General features: G+C 38.1%; 1 protein-coding gene across 1 annotated transcript; it reads right to left on the bottom strand.

Annotated features, from left to right (window-relative positions):
* Window positions 1–4556: 4556 nt before the first annotated feature.
* On the bottom strand, window positions 4557–25544 carry LOC113492310 (beta-TrCP). Its single transcript, XM_026869757.1, has 12 exons — window positions 25167–25544; window positions 18150–18266; window positions 17465–17573; window positions 15988–16174; window positions 15185–15320; window positions 10534–10662; window positions 9901–10092; window positions 9416–9559; window positions 8152–8342; window positions 7686–7803; window positions 6137–6322; window positions 4557–5192 (listed from the first exon to the last, which is right to left on the bottom strand). The coding sequence occupies exons 1-11, from the start codon at window positions 25206–25208 to the stop codon at window positions 6137–6139; spliced, it is 1551 nt and encodes a 516-aa protein (XP_026725558.1). The 5' UTR covers window positions 25209–25544; the 3' UTR covers window positions 4557–5192.
* Window positions 25545–25771: the final 227 nt, after the last annotated feature.

Genomic DNA, 25771 nt, shown 5'->3' with positions numbered 1-25771 from the left:
ACCAGGCTGTATCTTAAATACCGTGGGACGAAGACATTCGAAATTTTCACAGATAATGTATTACTGTTACCGCTTCAACGACGAATAAACGTCAAAACTATGTAACGGTTAGGGTCGCCATAAATTCAAACATTGTAAAAATAATTCTCGTTCCTCTCAACGATCCAGTACTTGGCGTTGGAATTATTTTAATTTATTTAACCAATGTAAAATAAAATTTAGCATATTTCAGATTTTTGATAATTATATTTTTAGACGAAATAATAAGTTGATGTCATAAACCACAAACCACTGAGGGTATTTTTCGCAGGTTCATTCCCGTGTAGGAAAAGCACTCGTTATCCACAATACTTGTCTGGGTGTCTTTGTGCATGTGACTTGAATGTTTTGAAACCCTTGCGACACAAGGAATACAAAACTTTGATATTATTAAACTGATTATTCCTCGTTTCAGTTGGTTCGACTCGACCTCAGTTCGAGTCCAAGACAGTTAATACGGACACGCCGAGCTTAAGTGTTTCAGTGGTTTTCGTTGGATTCAAACACATCGTAGCATGCGTCGTGATGCGCGTACATTCTTACAAGGAGTGAGGTGGTGGCTTTCTACACCTACCCTTTGAGAAGAAGTCCAACAGGACAAAGGCTGGCTAGAATCGCCTAGAGCATTCACGAGTGGACCCGTGGCTCTGGCACAGGCAGTTGACGACGCCCGATGTTTTTACATATCCCAACGCCGTACCCTCAGCGTGGGTTAAAGTCATTAGACACAAAAAAACGTCTGCCCAGCTAAAAGGTTTGGAAACATAAAACCTACTCCCATAAAATAGTCGAACAGTTTGCGAAAACAGAAATAATGTTAAGTTAAAATACTTTTATTTCGTTCTTAATCAAAAGTACTAGATTATAACAACTTGAATACGACAAAAATTGAATTCATTTTTAAAAGCTTTAATTCACCTGTTCTTTTGCCTGAAAACAATCAAATATTGCAAGATTTCAACCCAATTCCGGGTTTCCGATTGAGCTGAAATTTTGCATACGTAATACGTACGTGAAATGATTAAATGATGTAACGTTTTACTCACGCGTATTTATCGGGGTAGCCCGACTAGTTTCGGTAGCAACCGGAGTCCTTGATCATGAGCAGACGCGGTTGGATCGCGAGTCGGGCTACACCGATAAATACGCGTGAGTAAACCGTTAAATCATTTAATAATGTATCATTCTCACGATAGTTACTATCAAAAGGTACGTAAAATGTCAGTAGTATCCGCGGACTCTGTTAGTGTGCTAAATACATTATTTCCATAGCACTTAACACATTTTTGAACAGTGTCCGTATGTATATTGCGTGACAATGCAATATTATGATGGCATGGAGCCGATCTGATGCTGGAACTGGAAGGTATGCAGGCTCTGAATTAAAAGACCCAACCCCATTGAATTTGGACTCGTATTAAAGAATCTAAGCTATTCTTTTACATTGGGTCAGTTACAGACTGGAATTATTATTCAATTCTTGACGTATTCAAGTTATTATCACATAGGCAAGTTGGTACTTAATCCGTTTAAATTCAATAAATATAAAAAAAAAACAATATTTTATTTAAACAATAGCCAAATTATTGTTTTTCGATACAGAGAGATTGTTTAAACGAAAAACGCATCTAAACTATTATTAAGTAACTTTTACCTAAGCTATGTTGGTCGGCTTCCAGTCTCACCGACAGCTGAGCCCCGTATGTTACAGAGCGACTGTTTATCTGACAACACAACACATGTTACTGTAACACAGTATCACATGGTAAGACTACGCGATGATTGTCAAAGATAGTTTTATTACAATCGGGAGCAACAGCTTATCTAATAATTATTGGTTGCCGTGGTCAATTTGAGCGCGACAACCAGTGAAACTTCGAGGTCTCATTTTATTTAAGTTTACTTGCAATCAACTTTATTCTTAGTTACAACATATATGCCTATTATCTACATAGATATATCAGTTTCAAATAACACACTTTCAGGAACTGCAGTGTTGACCACGACAACCAATTATTATTTAAATTGGTATTACTCTCGAATGGTTGATTTACAACCCGGTGACTTATACTCTGACAGCCGGCACACCAGTGAATGTTTCAAGGGTGTGTTGCGTCACGTCAGAGGTCTACGGGCAGTTTAAACTCTGACACCAGGTTGTACATCAACCATACGAAAAAGGAAGCCTTATATTACAAGAAAATTACATTAAACGCTTTTCGTTTAAACAAAAACCCTGTCAATTATACAAAATGGCGACATCCAGGAGAGCCGTTCACAAATACAAAGCCAACATAATTCAGTAGAGACGTCGCTATCAACCTGTATAGCTATCTCTTTCTATCTGAACTATTGCTTTTTAAAACATTCATAATTCTTTGCTTATTATAAATAGCGACTGTATTATCTGCAATAACTAATCATTTCAAAGCGTATAATTAATTATATTCACTAAAAATTCAATGGACATGTTTCCGCGGACAAAATTAACCCAAAACAAACTGGTTGCCGCGGTCAACCAGCAGAGTTTCTTGGTTGCCACGACGATACAACGAATAGAACGATCATATAGAGGGCTTTCAACCACATCTAATCAATATCTCTGTCCCGCCACAATATTTAAGCAATATCAATATTCATTAAGACAGATCTCGATGGCGAGCAATTGGGGAGGCCTATGTCCAGTGGACGAATATGGGCTGATAATGATGATATCTGACTCACGGTACAGGGAAATGGTTTAAACTATTCTAGTAAACGTGTAAGCGTGACAACGCACTACACGGCGTAAAGCGGCATCTCTCTCATAACTGCAATAACATGAATATGTAATGTCGACGACCTCCGTGGTCGAGTGGCGTCGCACCGGTTTCAAGGTGTCGCTAGCTCTGTGGTCCCGGGTTCGATCCCCGGACGGAGCAATGTAAAAATTCACATTTCTACATTGACTCGGGTCTGGGTGTTTGTGGTACCTTCGTTGTATCTGAATTCCATAACACAAGTGCTTTAGCAACTTACTTTGGGTTCAGAACAATGTATGTGATGTTGTCCGCATTTATTTATGTAAGCAGTGATACCTCTGATCAGGGCAACATATAGCTAAAAGTGTCCACCCGCGAATAAAACCTATCTATTTTCCGCGTAAATAAAGTAAATATCATCTTGTCTTGGATAAATACAATATGAAAAAATAAGGAATAATAATTAAAATAGATTTTTAAATACAGATATAATGGCAATCTTTCATACTTATATCACAACCAATCTCACTCAGATGATTTCGACTTTAAAAACACCAGTCTGGATTATTTATTTCTTTGAATACCGATTTAATAATTGTCAGGGCAGTATTGCAAAGCAAATTATATTCTATTAAGGGCTGATTTTTCAATTGCCAGGTAAATTTTATTCGACGAATGTTTGACATTTTGACAGCTTTTGTATAGAAAATATGTCAAACGGCCATATTTTTTCCTCAGATAAAAGTTATCTGGCGATTGAAAAATCGTCCCTAAATATAATTATTTATTTAATAACTGTTTATTTACGCACTCGCGTCAGATCATGATTAAGGACTCCGATTGGGTCCGAAACTAGTCGGGCGATCCCGATACACACGCGTGAGTAAACCGTTATCAAATAAATAATTGTACACCCGCCTCACGAAAGTTAAAATAATATTTTCCTTTTGAATGTTAAAATTATTGCAGATAATAAAACCGCTTGTCTGAAACAGACAAGGGCCCCGATTCTGCTATTTTACAACGGCCGATGAATGAATGGCAATTGGATTAAATTTGAAATTATTCCTGTTCTCTTAAGCATTTTGCCAATAAAATAATAGGAAGTTAATTGTATTGACCTTGAGTGTACCATCCCGTACTGAATTCACAATTATTGCGTAGAAAAATGCTTAAGAGAATACGAAAATTGTCATTTTGAGACAAATTTCATTCATTCATCGGCCGTTGTAAATAGCAGAATTGGGGCCGAGGAAACATGACAGACGGAGTACGCGATAACAAACGCAAATAACGTGAAGAATCGATTGTAGTTATTTAGGAGATAAAACTTAACATAAATTTCGATATAATTTGCCCAACAGTGGGACATTAACAGGCTGTTATTTATATATTTATTAACGGATATTGAATTGACGGGAGAACATTGTCCATAGGTGTTTCGATGAGTCGATGATGAACAATTTGTTGATTGCATTGCTACGATCAAATTGGGCGGGGAAACCCAAAAAAACATTTTTAGATATCAAGACTGCACGGATAGCCGAGTGGTTGAGGTCACCACGCCAAACCCACTGCGCGACGTGTTAGTTCGATCCTCGTAGGACAAGCGTTTGTGTGATCCACGAATGCTTGTCCTGAGTCTGGGCGTCTTTGTGCATGTGACTTGAATGTTTGTGAAAACCGCGACACAAGGATTAAATTCCTAAGTGCGGGAGTCGTCGTTTAAGTGTAGTTTAAATATGAAACTTGGTTAACGCATAGCAGGTATCCTTGAAACTTGCAATAAACCTTGTGTAGGAAAATTTTGAACTTTTGACCAGTTAATTGATGAAACGGTTAGATTATTGTGCCAATTTATTTAGTTATTTCTATTTATTATTGTTATTAACACAAAAAGATTCTTAAGAGTCACAATCGGAGTCCACAAAACTGTTTTAGACAATCAGTCTGTGGAATCACTCGAGTCTTATTTGAGTTTTATTTATAACGTTAATTTTAATACTTGCACGGAACGTTCAATTTCTTCATACACCAAATCCATATTAAATTTATGACTTGTTAAAAACAAGCACAATATTATTAAACAATAAACAAATTTTCCACCAAACACTCAACCGCACCAAAAATAAAAAAAGACGACCTTTTATTTACATCACCAGTGTTGCAACACGACAAAATTAAAAAAAAACAACACTTTACAAAAACACACATTCGACTTCACTTTACTCCTCACGGATCACAATCGTAGTGATGTGCTCATCCCAACACTAGTTCTCGATATAAACTGAGACGGGTGTTGACGGGCCAGTGTTGCCCGTCGTCATGGTAACGTGTCGTGACGTCAGCGACGTCGGCGGCGCGTGCGCAGCCTCTAGTGTACAAGTCTTATATTGTCCTTAGCTAATTTACCTGGAACAATAAGGGTCGCTTTATACTTGTAATTTTATTTTAGTTAGGGGGTCATCCTCTTGGACTAGGTAGCCACCCGTCCCTCGGGTGATGGGGAGGAATTTAATAGTGTAAAATAACACCTACCAGATGGCTCGCTGAGGTTTACTGTCGAGCACTGTACGACGTGGGATCGCGTGGTCGCATTTAACATACCTATCATATTATTCATATTCATCATATCTTGCATAATAATATGTATCATATCTGGGGACACGGTAGTGCCCTCGCCGAGACGAGACAAGCGAAGCGCACGGGCACTACCTAACTTTTCTCGAAGCGCTTCGTCGTTTTTTTGAACTCTCATAACTAGGGTTTGGATTTTTATCATTTCCACCATACAGCACTGTAGGGCGAACGGGCTTGCAGGCCAGTATCTTACTTATCTGTTATATTTAAAACATCTTACAAATCTTACATATTCATCACACGTATCACAGCTATGCCACGTGTCCCAGTCACAAGTCCTCACCTAGTCGTAGAGGTCGTGATCTCTTCTACACACGGTCATACCTTACATATTTTACACATCTGTCTTATTGGTCACAGTTATCATAGCTACCACATCTATCATAGCTATAGTTAGCTAGCATCGCGTCATAGCCCTAACTCGTGATTGGTTGAAATTCGTTGTTTGCTGCAGTTGCATGCACCTCAAGACGACGAGTACGCACAATTGATTGGCGTTTTGTTTTACGATGCGCAAAGCGATCCCCACCACTCTTTCGCCGAGCGCTCAAGATCCGTGCTGGTTGCATATATGACACGTGTCCCAGCCACAAGTCCTCACCTAGTCGTAGAGGTCGTGCTCCCTCCTACACGGTCATACCTTACATATTTTACATTGCTGTCTTATTGGTCACAATTATCCCAGCTATGGCACGTCCCCCAGCCCCAGTCCTCACCTAGTCGTAGAGGTCGTGCTCCCTGTCGGGCTCGTGGTCGGGAGTGCGCGCGCGAGGCTGCGGCGCGGGCGCGGGCGAGGCCCCGCCGTAGTTCAGGAAGTCCCACACGAGGATCGTGTCGTCGTGCGACGAGGACACGATTTGAAACTCGTCGAACTGTAATCTGAACACGCGGCCTGTGTGTTCCTGGAGGAAATTGGGGAATAACATATTAGACAAGCTTTTCGCTCGCGTCGAGGTCGGTTATATCGCGTTTCCAAGAGAACTCTTCAAAATTCCGGGATAAAAACTATCTTATGTTCTTTCTCAAGGTCAACTCTATCTCTGTGCCAAATTTCATTAAAATCAGTTCAGTGATTTAGACGTGAAAGCGTAACAGACAGACAGGCAGAGTTACTTTCGCATTTATAATATCAGTAGGGACTAGCTGTTGCCCCCGACTATAGTAAAGCCAACGAGACGAGATAAAGAATGTTAAAAGTTTTCAGGGGTTCATGACATTTTTATTTGAATAAAGTATTATAAAGTTCGAATTTTGTCAAAAATGAAGGGATGAACTTGTTCACACCATGGCGGACACGAATGTTGACAACTGCCGTACTGACTGCTCTCTTGTACCACGAAACACATAACGACAGCTGTCATCAACCAACTGAAGCCATATATGCGCGTACATGTGATAAGAACAGGGATAGAAATCCCTCGCAATCGCAATGTAACTCAGTAACGGTCCGCTTGTTTACGTTTTTTATCTCGTCTCGTTGGCCTTAGTATAGGATTGACTGTAGTTACTTATCATTGAATATAAGACTATCCACAAATGCGGATGGGTGATTCTCAGGCAAAAAAACACAAGTTAAGGACGTCATTATCCTCACATTCCTCACCAACTGGTTCAAATAACTATTGTGCTTACATGTATTTAGTCATCGGCCTTGCCTTTCCCCAACTATGTTGGAGTCGGCCACCAGTCTTATCACCCGGGTAACATCCCATGAGTACAGCTAGTATACAGCTTAGGGTGGCGCTAAAATGGCTACATTGATACTATCACCAGAGTAGCACCACACTTGTATAATATAGAAACAGGTTGGAAGGGACGTCATACCGATCCCGTGGTCCAGGAGTTCTGGACACGATTCCAGACCCCCCTGCGTTGGAATTTTTCATCGGTCTTTTGATGAATCAGTTTATTCATGCGGCTTGCTCGCGACCACGACACTGCTTCAGCTCATGATTGAATCATGAATTGAACATTTTGACGTCACTTTCGGTTAGATTTGCGAGAGAGCGAAGACCGACGAGTACCTTTACGAATCAGCTGATCGGAGCAGTTTCTAGTGTTTTAATTACATTGCCTTTTTTGTGAAAATGGCTAAATAACGATTTTCGTTATGAAAATATTATTGAAATAGGTAGGAAAAATGATTTTATGACACATAAAATTAAAAAAGCGCGAAAAAAAAGCATTTTCATGAAAAGACCGACCACGGACCACGGGGTCGGTATGACGTCCCTTCCACCCTGTATATAGATGTACAATACTCACCACGAGAGTCCTGAGACACAGTTCCTGATGTGGCGTGCGTACGTCGAGCGCCGCCGGCAAGTCCCACACTTTGATCTTGCCGTCATAGGCGCCGCTAACTATCCGTTTGTTGTCGAAGCTGTTGATAGAAAAACAATGTCAGTATCATATTTAATAATAATAGCTGACCCAGCAAACGTTTTTTTTGCTATGTAGCAGAAAAATTTAATATTAGTACCTTTATTTTATATCTTTGTTTAGAATACGATTTCCGCACTAAGGAATTTAAAACTTGTATCACGGGGGATTTCACAAACATACAATTCACATGCACAAAGACACCCAGGCTCAGGACAAGAATTCGTGGATCACACGCTTGGCCTAAGCGGGTATCGAACCCGGGCCAAATTGCGCACACTCGGCTATCCGTGCAATCAAATCTGCTCTTGAACACCGGGCTCTGACCCACTCGTGACCCACAACTCACCGTATACACCGCACCAGCTCCTCGTGACCCTCAAGCACTCGTATACACTGGCCGCACTCGATGTCCCACAGACGTATCGTGTTGTCCGAAGAGCCGGACACGACTAGGCGGTCCCTGTACTGGAGGCAGGCGATTCCTCGCTTGTGACCGTTGAGGGTGCGAACGAATTCGCAGGACGATGTGTTCCAGACCTTAGGGGTGAATGGTTCAATATTAATTTTGAATAGAAACTACGCTTAGTGACAAAAATCCGAAGTAAATAAATAAATAAATCAATAAATGCGGACAACATCACATACATTGTTCTGAACCCAAAGTAAGTTGCTAAAGCACTTGTGTTATGGAATTCAGATACAACGAAGGTATCACAGGCACCCAGACCCGAGACAAAGTAGAAATGTGATTTTTTACATTGACCCGTCCGGGGATCGAACCCGGGACCTCAGAGCTAGCGGCACCTTGAAACCGGTGTGTACGCCACTCGACCACGGAGGTCGTAGAAGTTAAGCGATTTAAATTTGGGAGTGATTACGAGTTTCATTATCAATCACTTTTTTTGTAGAACATTTGTATATACAAGTCAACGTTGGCTTTTTCACATAAAATTGACAGGAACTGATCAATAATTTGTATATTTAATTAGACAAAATTCTCAATTTCTAAACACAAATTCATTAAAATTGAAATAAACGGATTTTATCACAGTTTAATTTTAGATTTCAGTTCCGATCCGATATAAAATTAAACCGCGATAAAAACCGTAAAAGTATGTTCGACATTGAAATAAAAGTTTATTTCAATGACGAACATTCGCGTGCACCTAAGAAACCTCTACAAATTCATTTACGAGTTTCATTATCAATCAATCATTGTTTTTTCACGATTTGAATATAAAAGTCAACTTTAGGGTTTTCACATAAGATTGTCAGTATCTTATCAATAATTTGTATATTTACTTCAGCAATTAAGAAAAATTCTCCATTCCTAAACATAAATTCATTAATTCATCATTTAATTATTTAATTATCACACTAATCTACTATTACAGGTTACTTAACCTAATGCGGTAGCTAGGACTAAACAAAGGTCTAAGTATTTATGTGAACTAGGGTTTCAAAGATTGAATTATTATGCACATAGTTGCAGGTCTAAATTCCAGCAACTGTTTTAATGTTCATGTTTTTTCATGAATTCATCATAATTTTGTATAATTCTGCATGAACAACATGTGGTCCCACTGACTACAGTCCGGCCCCCGACTCACCTTAATGGTCCGGTCCCCGCTGGCACTGACTATGTACTTCTCGTCGAAGTCGACCACGTTGACGGCCGCTCGATGTCCCACGAGGACGCGCCGGAGCATTATCTCTGTCGTTGACGTCATATCCCACACGGCTATCGAACGGTCCTGTTGACAATAGTATGATGTATATTGTCTAATTTTATCAGCTTAGCTTTCAAGACGGACATCTTATAGTTTAAGACAAACATAAATTAATCAAATTACTGTGAGTGAAACTAACGCGTGTCGTCACGATTGTGTATTTCACGAAGTCGTTACATCTGCTATATTTTAAAGCAGTTTATCTATGTCAATTTTTGTTTTTTCATAAAGAAAGGCAAAAGACGTGTCTCATAATAATCTGAGCGAATAAATAGGTTTTTCATTTTTATAACCCGTTTCCGCGTCGTCATCAATATTGGCACAAGAAAGGGGAGGCTTTTGACCAGCTGTGGGCTCAAACTGACCTTACTACAAGTGACCATCATCCCGTTGCAGAACCTCAGATGCAGGACAGCTTCACAGTGGTGTATGAGCGTGTTGAGCATGGCGCCGGTGTTGACGTCCCACACGCGGACGGTACTGTCCGAGGACCCCGATATGATGGCGCGCTCGTCGTACTGCAGGCACAGGACCGACCCCGTGTGGCCTTGGAGTTCCTGAGGGACAGGGGAGTATGGTATTAATGTTATAACAACGAATATGTACATACTCGGACCCAACCCCAACATAGTTGGGAAAAGGCTAGGATTATGATAAAGAAACTACTGAGCGAAAGTTAGATAAGTGAAGTCCACGCGCACGGACCCGCGGACAGCAACTAGTAAAAAATATAATATTCCACAACTTTCAAACAACGCCATCTAGTATCAAACTAATCAAACCTTTATATCAGTACTAGACAACTGCAAAACATACTTACACATTTCTAAATACATAACATAATCATAATATAGATAAATTACACCCAGACACAGAAAAAACGATCATACTCATCGCACAAACACTTGTCCTAGGTGGGGATCGAGCCCACGACCTCCGGCGTACCAGCCAGTGTCACCAACCACTAGACCAACAGTTACCACACAATATCTACTCACTCTGACACACTGCAACGTTTTCCTGTCCCATATCTTGATGGTGTTGTCTCTGAGACCGGAAACAATCTTGTTGTCGTCGTATTGGAGACAGTACACGCCTTTCGAGTTCTCCGATCTGCAGTTTATCCTCTGTGAATATGGATAATAATTATATTAGTTCAACGTTAATAGGAATGGGCAACTATAAGAAGGATTATGGACACTGGTAGTTTCGTACAAGTAGGATAGAGTAAAGAAATTCTGTGGAGTATTCTAAATTTGAGATTGGAAAAATATTTTTTGGGTGCCTAAAACCACACCATACGAAAAAAAAAGATTTCATGTTATTCAGTCAACAGACATACATGATCTGTGAACATTTTTCACGAGATATGAGCCTAGTGTCTGATGGATGGACGGTAATCGAAGCCTTAGTGTCTTAAAACACTATGCCGACCGTACGCGACCGAAGTTCCGCGGCTGATTTAACGTTCCAACGTATTCGGCTGATATGACACACCATAAGTGCCGAATTTACGCGGCAGAAATTCTGTTGTTTATAATGCGTGTTCTACAGAATACGTTGCCGCCGAGTTTCCGCTGAACTTACGCCCGGCTGAAGTTCGGCTGTACGCTATAACGCAACGTAATTTCGGCATAATGTGTCGCCAGTAATTCAAATAGCATTGCAGGCGTTTAGACACTAAGTAATTAAAACCTTTGAGTACGGAACTCTAAAAATCCGCTTTGAAAAGGTCAATCGGATTGGGTTGGCAAACGGATTGAGCAATTTAAATTAAGTTTGTTTTGTATAAAAGGTGAATTATGATCAAGTGTTTTTAGACAGGTTTCATAAAAATCGGTAGAGGAATTTGAAAAGTACGGGGGCATAAAGTTATTACCGTCGTTGTGCGTATGTTCCTGCACATGTTTCTTAAACTGCGCACTATTAAACTGTCCTGTGTGGAACTAGAGCAATACATTATAATTTGTGTGTACAGACCCCCTTCAAGCGATTTTAATTTATTTGAATCTGTTATGGAAGATTCATTAGCGAAAGTTAAATGTAATAATAAGCAAGTTATAGTTTGTGGGGATTTCAATGTAAATATTTTAGAATTAGCTCCAATTTCTATCCGACTGCTGAATTTGTTCAAGTCGTTTAATTTAAATAACCTTTTTTGCGAACCAACTAGGTTTACGGCCTCTTCTGCAACTTGCATAGATAATATATTTAGTAGTTGTGAAGCAAATAAAACATTACTTTTAACTAATATTACTTCTGACCATTGTGGCCAACTTGCTAGTTTTTCTCAATTACTATCTAATAAAACCATTAAGGTAGTCAGTAGGCCTTACACAGCGCATCGTTGCTCTCGTTTTAAAATCAACATCAAGTCAAAATTACGGCCATCGCTTTTGGACTCGACTAACCCTAATGAGGCTTATGAATCGGTTTTTAATGTAGTTAAAAGCGAGTTCGAAACAACTTTTAAGTGTAAAACTAGACAAGTCAAGAGCAGTTCTGCTGCCTCGTTTAACCAATGGGCCACTACTGGCATATACAAAAGTCGAAGCAGGTTATATGAGTTATATGGCATGAAAAAATATAAATTTGACACAGATTTTATACATTATGTTAGAAATTATTCAAAAATTTTTAAGAAGGTTTGTAACTCGGCCAAGTCTAAGTATATCAGCGAAAAAATAAAAAGCTCTTTAAATAAAGTAAAAGCCACGTGGAATATTATTAATCAAGAAACTGGTAAGGCTACGAAACGCGACAACAACTTCGATATTTTATACAACAATGAATTAGTCACTGATGCTAATAAAATTGCCTCTATTTTTAATAACTTTTTCGCAGATATACCATTAACTACAACGAGTTCCTTAAAATCATCATCACTTGATGCAGAAAACTTATTACGTAATTGCGTGCCCAGTTGTGATTCTACTTTCAGTTTCGAATATGTGACTCCATTAGATATAAACAATGCTTTCAAATCACTCAGTCAAAAAAAAACAGAAGATCTTTGGGGCTTTTCTGTAAAACTCCTAAGTAATATAATAAACATTGTAGCACCCTCTTTAGCTGTCATCTTTAATAAATGCGTAGACGTAGGTGTCTTTCCGGACTTGATGAAGCACAGTAAAGTCATACCGTTATTTAAGGCAGGTAGTAGAAGTGACGTTGGTAATTTTAGACCGATATCAATTTTACCTGCGTTTAGCAAGATTTTTGAAAAATTGATTTTAAAACAACTTCTGCATTATTTTAATCACAAGACCCTCTTACATAGCGAGCAATACGGTTTTACAAAGGGACGTTCAACTACCGACGCGGGTGTAGCTTTACTGAAACACATCTACGACGCTTGGGAAAGCTCTCAGAATGCTATTGGCGTTTTCTGTGACCTCTCAAAGGCGTTCGATTGCGTCCGGCATGACACACTGTTATGCAAACTCAAACATTACGGTGTCAAAAATAAATCACTGGATTTAATTAATTCCTATTTGAGTGATAGGGTCCAATGTGTAGATGTCAATGGTAGCAAGTCCACCGGACTACCTGTGAAACTAGGGGTACCCCAGGGTTCAATACTCGGCCCATTTTTGTTTCTAGTTTATATTAATGACTTACCATTCTTTTTAAAAGGCATGTGTGACGTTGTGCTGTTTGCAGACGACACTTCTTTAATATTTAAAGTCAACAGAAATAGAAATGATTTTAATGAAATAAATAATACACTCACTCGCGTCACACATTGGTTTTCAATTAACAATTTAGTATTAAATGCCAAGAAAACCAAATGTATTAAATTCGCGACGCCTAATGTTAAGAATCTTGGGCCGAATATTGTTATAAATAATGAAGTGCTAGAGACTGTAGAATCAACGGTTTTTCTCGGTGTTACGGTTGATGCAAAACTAAAGTGGTCGGCGCATATTGCATACCTAGCGAATAAACTCAGCTCTGCCGCTTACGCAGTTAGAAAAGTTAAGCAGATTACTGACGTGGTCACAGCTCGTCTTGTTTATTTCAGCTACTTCCACAGCGTTATGTCCTATAGCATACTTCTGTGGGGTAAGGCGGCTGATATCGAAGCGATATTCGTCTTACAAAAGCGAGCTGTCAGATCCATTTATCAGCTAGGCTGTAGAGTTTCTCTTAGGGAGCGGTTTAAAGAGATAGGCATTTTAACTGTAGCATCCCAATTTATTTTAGATAATATACTATGGATACGACAAAATCTTCACTTATACCATAAAAAGAGTGATATACATAGTATAAATACACGGAACAAACATAAGCTAATTGGTACATCGCACCGTTTACATAGGGTACACAACTCATTTGTAGGGCTTAGTGTTCGCCTCTACAATAAACTACCTCCTAGTTTATTGGAATTGCCATTCAACTCGTTTAAATCAACGGTTAAAGATAAACTATGCAAGAAGGCTTACTATACAATAAATGATTACTTGAATGATAAAAATAGTTGGTCGCCGTGATTAACACAGGACGGTTTTAGTGTGGATTAATGTATGACGTGTTATTACGATTATTATGTTATTTGATAGGCATACTTTATGTATGTAACATTGTGTTACCTATTTTGTTTTATTTTTAGTATGATTATACGCATAAACGTATATGTTCTTTATTAGAAATTTTGACATGTATAATTTTATTAATTATAAGATTGAATGACGTAGCAATTTATGCCGCCTCCGTGTTCGGGGCTGTGCCAGGTAAATCAACGTTTGGGGTATTTCTTTCTTTGAGTTTTATTTTATTAGCCGGCAGCAGATACGTCATGCTCCCTTAGTCGTCACTGCCTGCGGTGGCGTCTTGGGTCGGGTCACCTCCTTCCCTCAAATATGGCGAGGGAGGTGATGTCAGCCATCACCCTTGCGTCATACTCGTGAACAGGTGCTGCTTGCGGTGGCTGGTCGGTCTGCTGACCTTGGCCGAGTAGTTGACAGTTTAAGTTCATAGTGGCTTAGGTACCATGACCTCAAATTTTTGTTTATTTGGCACGGCACCTACACACTTATTTTGATATATTTTTTAATAATTATATTGTAAATGGAAAGACAGCGTGCTGCTGGGGAGTTTGTTGCGCCGTTTCTTCTCTCACAGCAAAAGCACTTAGGAAGCGGTGACGGGTGGGCAAAACTGGGTGCTGTCAATGTAATTTGACCTTCAAAAAGTGCTACTTAGTAGCCTAATTTGAATAAATGACTTTTGATTTTGATTTTGATTTTTTGATAAAAACCGGTCGAGAATTTTAAAACTTGTCAGAATAAAGGTATTTTAATTTGTAGTAAGAAGTGACGTCACTCGACAATCCCATTCATTGTCTAGATAAGTTTGAATTTAAAAACAGTGGGCTTAAAAACATTTACCATGTTATTATTAATTTTCATCTTTAAGAAAAAAAAAACGACTCCCGCATTAAGGAATTTAATAATGTCGCGGGGGGTTTTACAAACATACAAGTCACAAGCACTAGACATACAGACTTAGAACAAGCATTCGTGGATCACACAAATGCTTGTCCTACGGGGATCGAACTAACACGTCGCGCAGTGGGTTTGGCGTGGTGACCTCAACCACTCGGCTATCCGTGCAGTCAAAATCTCGTTGACTTAAGTAGCAACTGACCTGTAAATTGTGTTTGCCCATTCTCCAGTTATCCTCAATTGATTGTATATCCTTGATGATCTTCGGGTACAGCTGTCTGTAGAACGAGTGGGACGGATGCTGGCAACCTGGCTTCGGCTTGAACAGGTACTGGATCCTGGGGGAGAAGGAGGAGTTTTTTGATGAAGCAATTTGTTTTAACAAAATCTCTCCTTATACTTTGTATAAGCGACTAGTTCGTAAATCATCATCATCGCGTTATCCGTGGACTTGAGTACGTGCCCCGGTGGTTTTAGCCGTTGCGGAAAAAGTATGTGTGTGTTAAAAAAGGAAAAGGCACAGATTCGATCGCTGTCCGAGATATTTTTTCTACAAGTGGAAAAAGTGTGAGGAGGCCTTTGCCCAGTAGTGGGCTAGTCGTACTACACGGTCTTCTTTAAAACAATTCCCCAATAAGAAGTTTCATCCTCGTGTCGTGGGGGGTTTCACAAACACTCAAGTCACATGCACTAAACACTCAGACTCAGGACAAGCATTCGTGGATCACAAAAACGCTTGTCCAACGCTGGAATCGAAACCACAACGCGTTGAAATTATTACGGTACATAATATTTTTAAAGAACAAAATCATTCACCCGCCTTTAAGTAATACTCAATACTCAATCATTTTATTTCACTCCATATGTAGAAAAACTTCTGATCAAAAAAACTAGATCAAATTGGAATCTGACCAAATTACAACCAGTTCAGTTCATCCAGTCCCAAGTTCTGACGACTTGGAAACTTCTTCGTTTTAAAAATCAGTTAAAAACTCTCTAACTCACCATCCCCTCCTCTCGGCGAGCCCCCTCCACAACGAATCGGTCCGGACCTTCCTCTCGATGAGCTTCTTCCACAGCATACCCTCGGAGATGACCCTCAACCACTCGCGGCAGACCAGCTCGGCGGCGCACAGCGAACTGGCGTCTAGATACGAGAGTATGTTCTCCGCGACGTGGTCGAGACCTTTTTCTGAATAATTAAACAAATTGGTTAATTAATATAATAAAAAAATGAGCTCGTTGCAACTGAACAAGTTGCTCGATCACAGGTTAAGCTACGCTTGACACGGTCAGTCCGTAGATGGGTGACCATTTATGTCAATAATAAGTTCCTCCGTGTTTCGGAAGGCACGTTAAATTGTGGGTTGCGGCTGTTGTTTACACATCTTTGACAGTCGTTGCTGGTAGTCCGAAGTTAGAAAGTCTGACAACCAGTCTAACTAAGGTGTATCATGTTGCCCAGGTAACTGGGTTGAGGAGGTCAGATAGGCAGTCACTCAATTATTAGAAATCCAGTACAGGGCGGAACACTCACGGTCAATACAATGAATTTCAAATTATAGTGCTGGCAAAACGATTAGAAGAACACAAATATTGTCAAATTTAATCTAATTGCCATTCTTTCATCGGCCATTGTAAATATCTGAATTGGGGTCCAGGTTGTACCTCAACCATACGATAAGATTCCTAGCTACCGCATTAGGTTAAGTTACCTGTGCTAGATTAGACTGAAAATTAAATCTATACTAATAGATAAAGCTGAAGAGTTTGTTTGTTTGTTTGTTTGTTTGAACGCGCTAATCTCAGAAACTAATGGTTCAATTTGAAAAAATATTTTTATGTTGAATAGACCATTCATCGAGGAAGGTTTTAGACTATATACCATCACGCTGCGACTAATAGGAGCAAAGATACAATGGAAAATGTGGAAATAAAACAGGGCAGGTATAAATCATAATTTATATCTTCTAACCACGCGGACGAAGTCGCGGGCAACAGCCAGTAAATAAATAAGAGGACTTCTAGAACATTCCTTATAGTTAAGTTGGGGTATTTCGTCGCTATTTTAAATTTCTGTGACAATGTTAGACTTGATTTGAAAGTCAATGTGTTGAAAGACGGATAGATCTTGAATAATGCTAATCTGTCTAGGAGTGTAGTGTTAAGCAAAATCTGTTTTCTTTGAGGATTTTTGTTTTTTACATTTAAAATAAAGATAATGTTGCCTTCAACCGTTTTTTATTTTCTCGTTTTAATACACTCACTTTTCTGATGACTGTCCAACAATTTGATATAGTTATTTGTATGTTATATAAATGTGTATATAAGTTTCTTTTATATAGGTGTTTAGCGGGAGCGGTGGCGAGTCGATCTAAACGCATACCGCGTGGGCGGGTTCCACGGGGGCCAGAATCGTGGAAGGATTTCGGGGGAGGCCTTTTGACAGAAGTGGGATACAGGGGGCTAGATAAATACTTACTGGGCAACATGCTGATGAAATCTCGCTGTAACATCGGCTTGAGGTAGGCGTTGATGTGGCCGTGCTGGTAGTGGCACATGCGTGCCAGCAGCTGCTCCACAAACTCCACCTGGTGGGGGAAAACAGAAACTTAATTGTTAATCAGCTTTTCCGCAATGATTTCCTTGTGTTGAGTGTTGGAGATCAACTATGTTGGGGTCGGTTTCAAGTCTAACTGGCTTCAGCTGAGTACCAGTGTTTTACAAGGAGCGACTGCCTATCTGACCTCCTCAACCCAGGTACCTGGGCAGCACGATACCCCTTGGTTAGACTGGTTATCAGTCTTTCTAGCTTCTTACTATCAGTAATGACTGTCAAACATGTATGAATAACAGCCGAGAGCCGAGAGAGATTAGCATTTACAGTAGAAGTGCAAAGTATTATTATCACAACTTTCGTGGGGCTGATTGATGTTAAAAAATTGACTCCCGCAATAAGGAATTTAATCCTTGTGTCGCAGGGGTATTAACAAACATTCAAGTCACATGCACAAAGACACCCAGACTCAGAACAAGCATTCGTGGAACACACAAATTCTTGTCCTACGTGGCGACCTCAACCACTCGGCTATCCGTGCAGTGGGATACCGATCGTATCATCCTTTTTTTGGAGAATCTTGAGGTTTCATTAGATTAGAGTAACACACCTGATCCGTTTCGTTCCATCTCGAGAAGTAATTGAGGCAGGCGTCTCTCTCGGCCGTGTATGCGGCACTGCTCGGCACCGGACGGACGCCCGAATCCACACAAGTTATAGATGTCACCTGTAATATTGAAAAAGTCTTATAAGTCGAAGAGCCAGATTTAGGGTCCTTGCTTGTTGTAATGTGAGTCTGAGTCGCTTTCTGATCTTAAATCTTAGTGAAACCACTAAGAATTCAAGTATAATATCGCTATTACGGGACTTCAAGGCCAAATGGCTTTGTGGAATATCAAATAAATGCATAAATTGGAAAATCTATAATTTCAACGATAAAAACTAGTGTTGCCATCAACTTATTACTATAATTAAAGTAAGGAAAACTATTCACGTACACCATGTAAGTACAGATTTTACGTAACATCCTTATATTCGAGAATATTAATTAAAACTTTACGAAGCATATTAAAACTAGAAATAAATACAAATTTATAATGCATATTATTATGCATTCGCACTACTTTTCAATTTCCTGATTGCAGAAGCCGACACGTACGGCTCTGCGGTTCTACGCATGGATATGTATGCACAAGGTGTAGGTTTGATGTCAATGCAGGCACAGTAAAAATGAGACTTTTTCAAAGTTATATACTTAGGAGTACTTTCTTAATTATTGTAAGATACTACTGACAAATGGTGAAGGAGAACATCGTGAGGAAAATTGGTTTCGAAATATTGGAATGTGTAATCGCTCGCATTGAGCTAGCGTGGTGATCGACTAAATCTATACTAATATATATAGCTGAAGAGTTTGTTTGTTTGTTTGAAAGCGCTAATCTCAGGAACTACTGGTCCAAATTGAAAAAATCTTTTTGTTTTGAATAGACCATTCATCGAGGAAGGCTTTAGGCTATAAACCATCACGCTGCGACTAATAGGAGCTAAGATACAATGGAAAATGTAAAAAAAAACGGGTCAGGTATACCTAAATCATAATTTGTATCTTCTACCCACGGAGACGAAGTCGCAGGCAACAGCTAGTATTAGATACAATAACTGAAAAACACTGCTCAAACCTTCCCTATACTTCTTTCCGTATCCGGTTTGAGGCACCACTTATAGGACGTATACAGGCTGGTATATTTTATTTCTTTGAAAAAAAATGGGCAAATACGAGTCGATGATATAATAATGTTCGTGAATCCAGCCGCTTCACATTCAATTCATTACTGCAGAAGTGTTTATTACCCAAAGGATAAAGATGTCGTATTACCGTTGCCGTTAGACGAAACTATAAAAAGTTGAACGTTTGGTCCATTTATAAAGATGGTTGACCATTTTCCATTAAAAATAATTTATAGAGATGCGCCGAATAGTGGTTTCACCGAATAACCGAATGCCGAATACTATTCGGTTTAAAGTTTACCGAACCGAATATTCGGCCGAACTATTCGGTTCAATTTTTTTTGCCTCGTCGCGTAAACATGTTGCAACATGTCCTTACTTGCCGCCCGCAAGATTAAATATTTAAAAAAAAATTAGTTTTTAAGTGTTAACTGTTTAATTTCAGAAATAAATATTACTAGCTTTTCGCCCGCGTCGAGGTCGGTTATATCGCGTTTCCAAGAGAACTCTTCAAAAGTCCGGGATAAAAACTATTCTATGTTCTTTCTCAAGGTCAACTCTATCGCTGTACCAAATTTTATTAAAATCAGTTCAGTGGTTTAGACGTGAAAGTGTAACAGACAGACAGACAGACAGAGTTACTTTGGCATTTATAATATTAGTAGAGATTATTATCTTGTTCTATGGTTGAAATATTTGTTTTAAATAATTATTGACTAGAAAGGTGTAAGTAAAATGTTGTTGTTTAAGAAATAAACATGTTGTTTTTTTTTTTTTAGTTAAAAATTAACTCTGAGTTAAAGTTTATTTGCTTTCATTTTATTATCTTAATTCAACAATTTTTTCATAGTATTCCGTAGACTTATAACAGAATAAGTTATATCTTTTAGTTCTACATCGGGTAATGGGGCGGAGAAAAAAAAAAAGAACCGAATATATTCGGCACCAAACCGAATAATTCGGCCGAATACGAATAGTGAAAAAATTGCCGAATACGCCGAATACCGAATACCGAATAGTTATTCGGCGCATCTCTAATAATTTATCTTCACATATTTCTTGTTATTATTATAAACATGCAACACGATAATTCAAAACTTATTTTTTCTATCACGTCTCTTACAAAAACAATGTTTTATTATTAATAGTTCATTTTGCGGCTTATCAATTTATAAACATTAAGTAGTGTCATTAAATGGTCTTTGGACGTAGTATAGATGGGAGGTCTTTGCCCTGGATTCATAGACATTTAGATCTATGGACTGCCTTTTAGAGTCTAGATCAGAGGTTTTTAACCAGTGGTCCGTGGACCATCAGTGGTCAGCAGAAGCCAAAACGTGGTCCTTTAGTGATTGGGCACTAAATTAAACCTTAATAGAAGAGAGTACTAACCACTAGCATTCGGCCCGATGAAATTACATGGGTGGTAAAAAAAAAAAATTTGGTATACAAAATATTTTTGGAACATTGTTTTTCTTATAGCTATTGGTGCGAAACCCTTTGCGATTGCACTTTTTATAATCATTATAATTCCAAAACTGGGATTATAGACGTCGGCAAAAAGGCTGGCAGGCTAAAATGGGATTGGGCGGGTCACGTCAGCCGCATGGAGAGTCACCACTCTATGGGAGCCAGCGGATGGACGGCGTCGTCGTAGGTGACCTAGGAAGCGGTGGCGAGACGACCTTAACGCCTACCGCGAACCTGGTTCCATGCGGCCCAGAATAGAGAATCGTGGAAGGATTTGGGTGAGGCCTTTGCCTAGCAGTGGGACACAATGGGCTAGGAAAAAAAAATACAAGGTGGTCCTCGCTAACAAAAATGATCTAAAAGTAATCCCTGATAACTTGGGAACCCCAGCTATGGACAGTTGGCCAATTGCAGTCGGAGTGCAATCTGACTGCTCGTTAGGTTTGCAGTTCTGTCAACTGCATTCAAACTGCACTTGAACTGCAATTTGCTGTTGGATTACGGTCCGTCCGTATAGAAACTATGATGCAGTCGAAAATTTGGATAAGTGCGAGACGGACTTGCGACATTGAGGGTGCCGTACAAATAGAAAGACACAAAATATTTCCCAAAAAAACAACCTCAATTCTGTTACCTGACAATTTCAACCGTTTTTGTTTTGTTTTAAGGAATTTATTCCTTGTGTCGCGGGCGGTTTCACGTGGACACCCAGACTCAGAACAAGCATTCGTAGATCACGCAAATGCTTCAGCTACGCGGGGATCCAACCCGCGACGCCGCAGTCAATGGGTTTGTCGTGGTGACCTTAACCTAGCTATCATGATTTATGAGATACCGATAGACGACCAGAAAGCAGACACATATCAAAAGAGTCTCGGTAGAGTTAAGAAACTTTTCCTCTGAAGGAGTACCCGAAAAACCTAAAACACCAGAACAATGCTTAACATTTTAATAGTAGTTTTAAACCACAATAATTAACTTTAAATAACTAACAATACATATTATTATAAATCAGTAATTATAGTAACACAATTAAGTATTTAAATCAGGTCAAGGTCACAACATTAGGTAAATGAAATTCCACAAATTGTTCAACTAATAATATAACTGTAAGCACTTTGATTAATGAAATTGATTAGATTCCTTTTGCCCACAGACCCACAAAAATCTAAAATGATCCCATGGGATCATAAAATCGGGTTAAAAACTATTCTTTGTGTTAATCCTGGTTATTAGCTATCTGTGTACCTAGTTTCGTATTAATCTCTTCAGTGGTTTTTTAGTGAAAGAGGAACAAACGTCTAAACATCCATACATTCACAAATGTTCACGTTTATAATATTAGTCATATGTAGGATTACTTCGTAGGATTTTAACTTGACAGTAAAAGTTTTATAGATAAACTAGCTGTCCCGGCGAACTACGTACCGCCTGACAGTCGGTGATCTTAGTGGATACAAAATATTAAGGGTGGACCCTCATCACTTAGGGTTATGAAAAATAGATAGTAGCCGATTCTCAGACCTACTAAATCTAATATATAAAATTCCCGTGTCACGATGTTAGTTACCGTACTCCTCCGAAACGGCTTGAGCGATTTTTATGAAATTTTGTATACATATTGGGCTGGTCTGAGAATAGAACAACATCAATTTTTCATACCCCTAAGTGATAAGGGCTGCTCACACTAAAATAAAAATATATTATTTTTTGGACAAAATTGTTTGTTTTTATTTTTTTTATAATGTGGCATCAAAAATACATACAGCAAAGCAACGTTTGCCGGGTCAGCTAGTACACATATAAAATTTGTTAAAAATCTGTAGAGCCGTTTCGGAGGAGTATGGTAACTAACATCATGACATGGGAGTTTTATATACGTATAAGATTCAAGTTGGTATCAGGAATTTGGAATGAGTTATGACCAGCACTGGGACGGTATAGACTAGTGAGAAAACTTACAAGTTTAATCATGTATAGTGTGTGTATATTTCGAGGATTTTAGCTCATAAATGCATGGACTAATGTCGATATACACCTATAAGCTTTGATGCGAAATAAATAGCATGCAACAAGTAGTTAAAGGCTAGCAATATGATTTAGGTTCAAATCTTGGCATGCACCAATATTTTTTGAAGATATAAGCTTTAATTTAACATCAAACAAAATTACATTGATTATATAAAAGACTTTACCAATCAGAGCACTTATACCCATTTGACTTATATGAAATTTTTGACAGAGTTTTCCAAGTTTGGGAATCAGTAAAAGTACCTTCAGTAATTAATGTGTTTCGTTAATAACATCATTAACTATATAACATTAAATTTGTGACAAATAAGCGGTTTATTATTATTTTTTACATTTTATTTAGAGAAAACATGTAAATATTTAAAGTTTTTGTCTGAAGTATAAATTCAGAGACATTTTCTATTGAGGTAAAGAAATTCTCATCAATATGAAGGAATGATTCATCTAAAATTGCCTTAATCATGCTAGAATGTAGCAAACAAATTGTGCAGAGTTCAATGATTTGCATTTTTTTTGTGCTTAAAGGAGTTTTTTTTTATTTTTTCATGAACTTTGTTGTTTTAAATAGAAAGATATTGCTGATCAGGAGTTGGTGACTTAGTATCTTCAAATGGAAAAGCAGCGTACTGCTGAGAAGCTTGTTGTACCATTTCTTCTCTCACAGCAAATCACTTAGGAAGCGGTGAAGGGTGGGCGAAACTGGGTGCTGTCCAATGTAATCTGACCTTCAAAAAGTGCTCCTTAGTAGTATAATTGGTATAAATGACTTTTGATGGCTGAACAAAGGTTCTGCTTAATCCGAACTTTAGTATTCTAAAACTGCTCTTTAAATTTTGGCACCTAACAACTATTTGTAATTAATAATATGTGCAATATGGGCATGTGTATCAGGCTAACTTATTGCCTATGCATATCAGAATTATCAGAAAATTACAATATTAAAACAGTTGCTTGAATTTAGACCTGCAACTATGTGCATGATAATTCAATCTTTGAAACCCTAGTTCACATAAATACTTAGACCTTTGTTTAGTCCTAGCTAATTAAGTAACCTGTAATGGTAGATTAGTGTGATAATTAAATAAATAAATAAGAATATTCTATCTTTCTAATTAGTAGCATAATAAGAATATTTATTTTATACTTGAAAAGTATTTCTTCTTTACATCTAGAGTGTTTAGAAAGCAGTGTAGAATTTGTATGGAAAGATGCTAAAAGTGCTTCTTAGTAGTCATTATATGATCAAACCTTATGAATTAATGTATTTTTAAAACAAAATTCTTATCTTATACTAGATTTAGATGAAAAAGTTTAGATATTATAATTGAAAGGTCATGTAAATTGTTTTATTCTAGTTATTCTATAGCTATAGAGTGCTTTAAACAACTTTGATATTTAGTACATTTTAAAGCAGAATAAAGGTATTTCAGGATATTACTATAAAACTGTAGAGGGTATTTATATTTTTTGTTTATTTTCTTGTTGCCACATTAATTAGTCATCAATCACATTACTCTATTATAAAATATTAAGACTTATTATGTTAATTTGTTATTATGTACAATATTTAGTAGACTGCACATAGTTTAAAGTTACAATAAAACAAAAATGTTATAATTATGTAAAATTTATTCATTAAATCTATTTTCTTAATGTTAATTAATGTTATGTATACTTTTTTGTGCTTAATTACAATTTACACTGAATATTTTAGTGAGAAAACCTGTTAATTATGAAATAAAACTACATATTATGAAATAAATATCAAAAGACAAAACACCAAACTTTTTAAATTAGTGATGGTAGTTGCAAAATACGTGTACACAGCATAGAAAGTGGCACAAACATTCCTTTTTCAAAAAACTATATTACGAAAATTAAAAAGTTATCAAATGTGCCTGAATGGAACGAGTCACTGTTCAACTTTCGATACAAAAAAAAGGTTGTTTATAAAAGAGAATTATGTTTTTATTACATCGTTTCCTGTGAAACGTGACGGTCTTACGAACGTAACAATTTGTTAACGGGATGTCTTATAAGCAAACTATCGACTGAAAATTTATATTGGTACTGTATATTAGGTGAACAACGCAACAATTACCGAATAATGCAACGGGAGTCATACAAAAAAAGTAAATCCCCAAGATCCGCATTGCAGAATGACTTAAAAAATTGGTACGCGACTATACACGAAATATCTAACACATAGCTATCCATATAAGGTTACACAAACAATGCACTAACGATTGGGGAGAAAACTAATCGTTCCAAAATTACATTTGTTATCAGATTGGTCATAAAAACACAAAATAGTCCAAGCGAATAATGGTAAAAGTAAATATGGCGGACGAACCATCATGACATTACGGGTTGTTCCATTTAAAGTTTCCTTCCTTACCTGGGGTGGCATAGTGTCTTCTATCATCCTTTCAGTCTCCATTTTTGCTATTTCACAAGAAACATCAATATTAAGTCCACTTAAACACCACTAAATAATGAAACCACTGTCGCTAAATACTCATCGCTCGCATGACGTCAAGCACTACTGTTGTTTTACAAAATAGAATTACAACTAGAGGCACTGGTATTCCTTGATCATGCAGCCAAGTTGTGGAATTGTTATTCAAATTCAGCAATGAATTTATTATTTAAATATTTTTACTCATTAGAATTGAAGTCTCAGGAAGTATGTAATGTTATACGGTACATGTCAGATATATATCTAACAAAATCTACTATAATATCTAATCCACAACACTGAGCGTTTATTCGAGACAGTGTAAAGGATTGTAACAGTACGTCACCATGTGTCAATGGTTACCAGTCAAAATAATCCACGCAAAGCTTTTAGTCGATGTACCAAATTCACAACTAATTACTAAATAAAAAAAGCGGTGGGGTTGCGACCACGCCGGCGCCGCGGCGCCGCATCGTTCGCTTATGATATCATTCAGGACTCCGGTTGGGTCCGAGACTAGTTGGGCTTTTGTGAGTAAATGGCTA

This window comes from Trichoplusia ni, chromosome 3 (genome assembly GCF_003590095.1).
Source record: "Trichoplusia ni isolate ovarian cell line Hi5 chromosome 3, tn1, whole genome shotgun sequence".
Lineage (NCBI taxonomy): Eukaryota > Metazoa > Arthropoda > Insecta > Lepidoptera > Noctuidae > Trichoplusia > Trichoplusia ni.
Note: the sequence above shows the minus strand (reverse complement) of the source record. Positions and strands in the feature narration are given on the sequence as shown.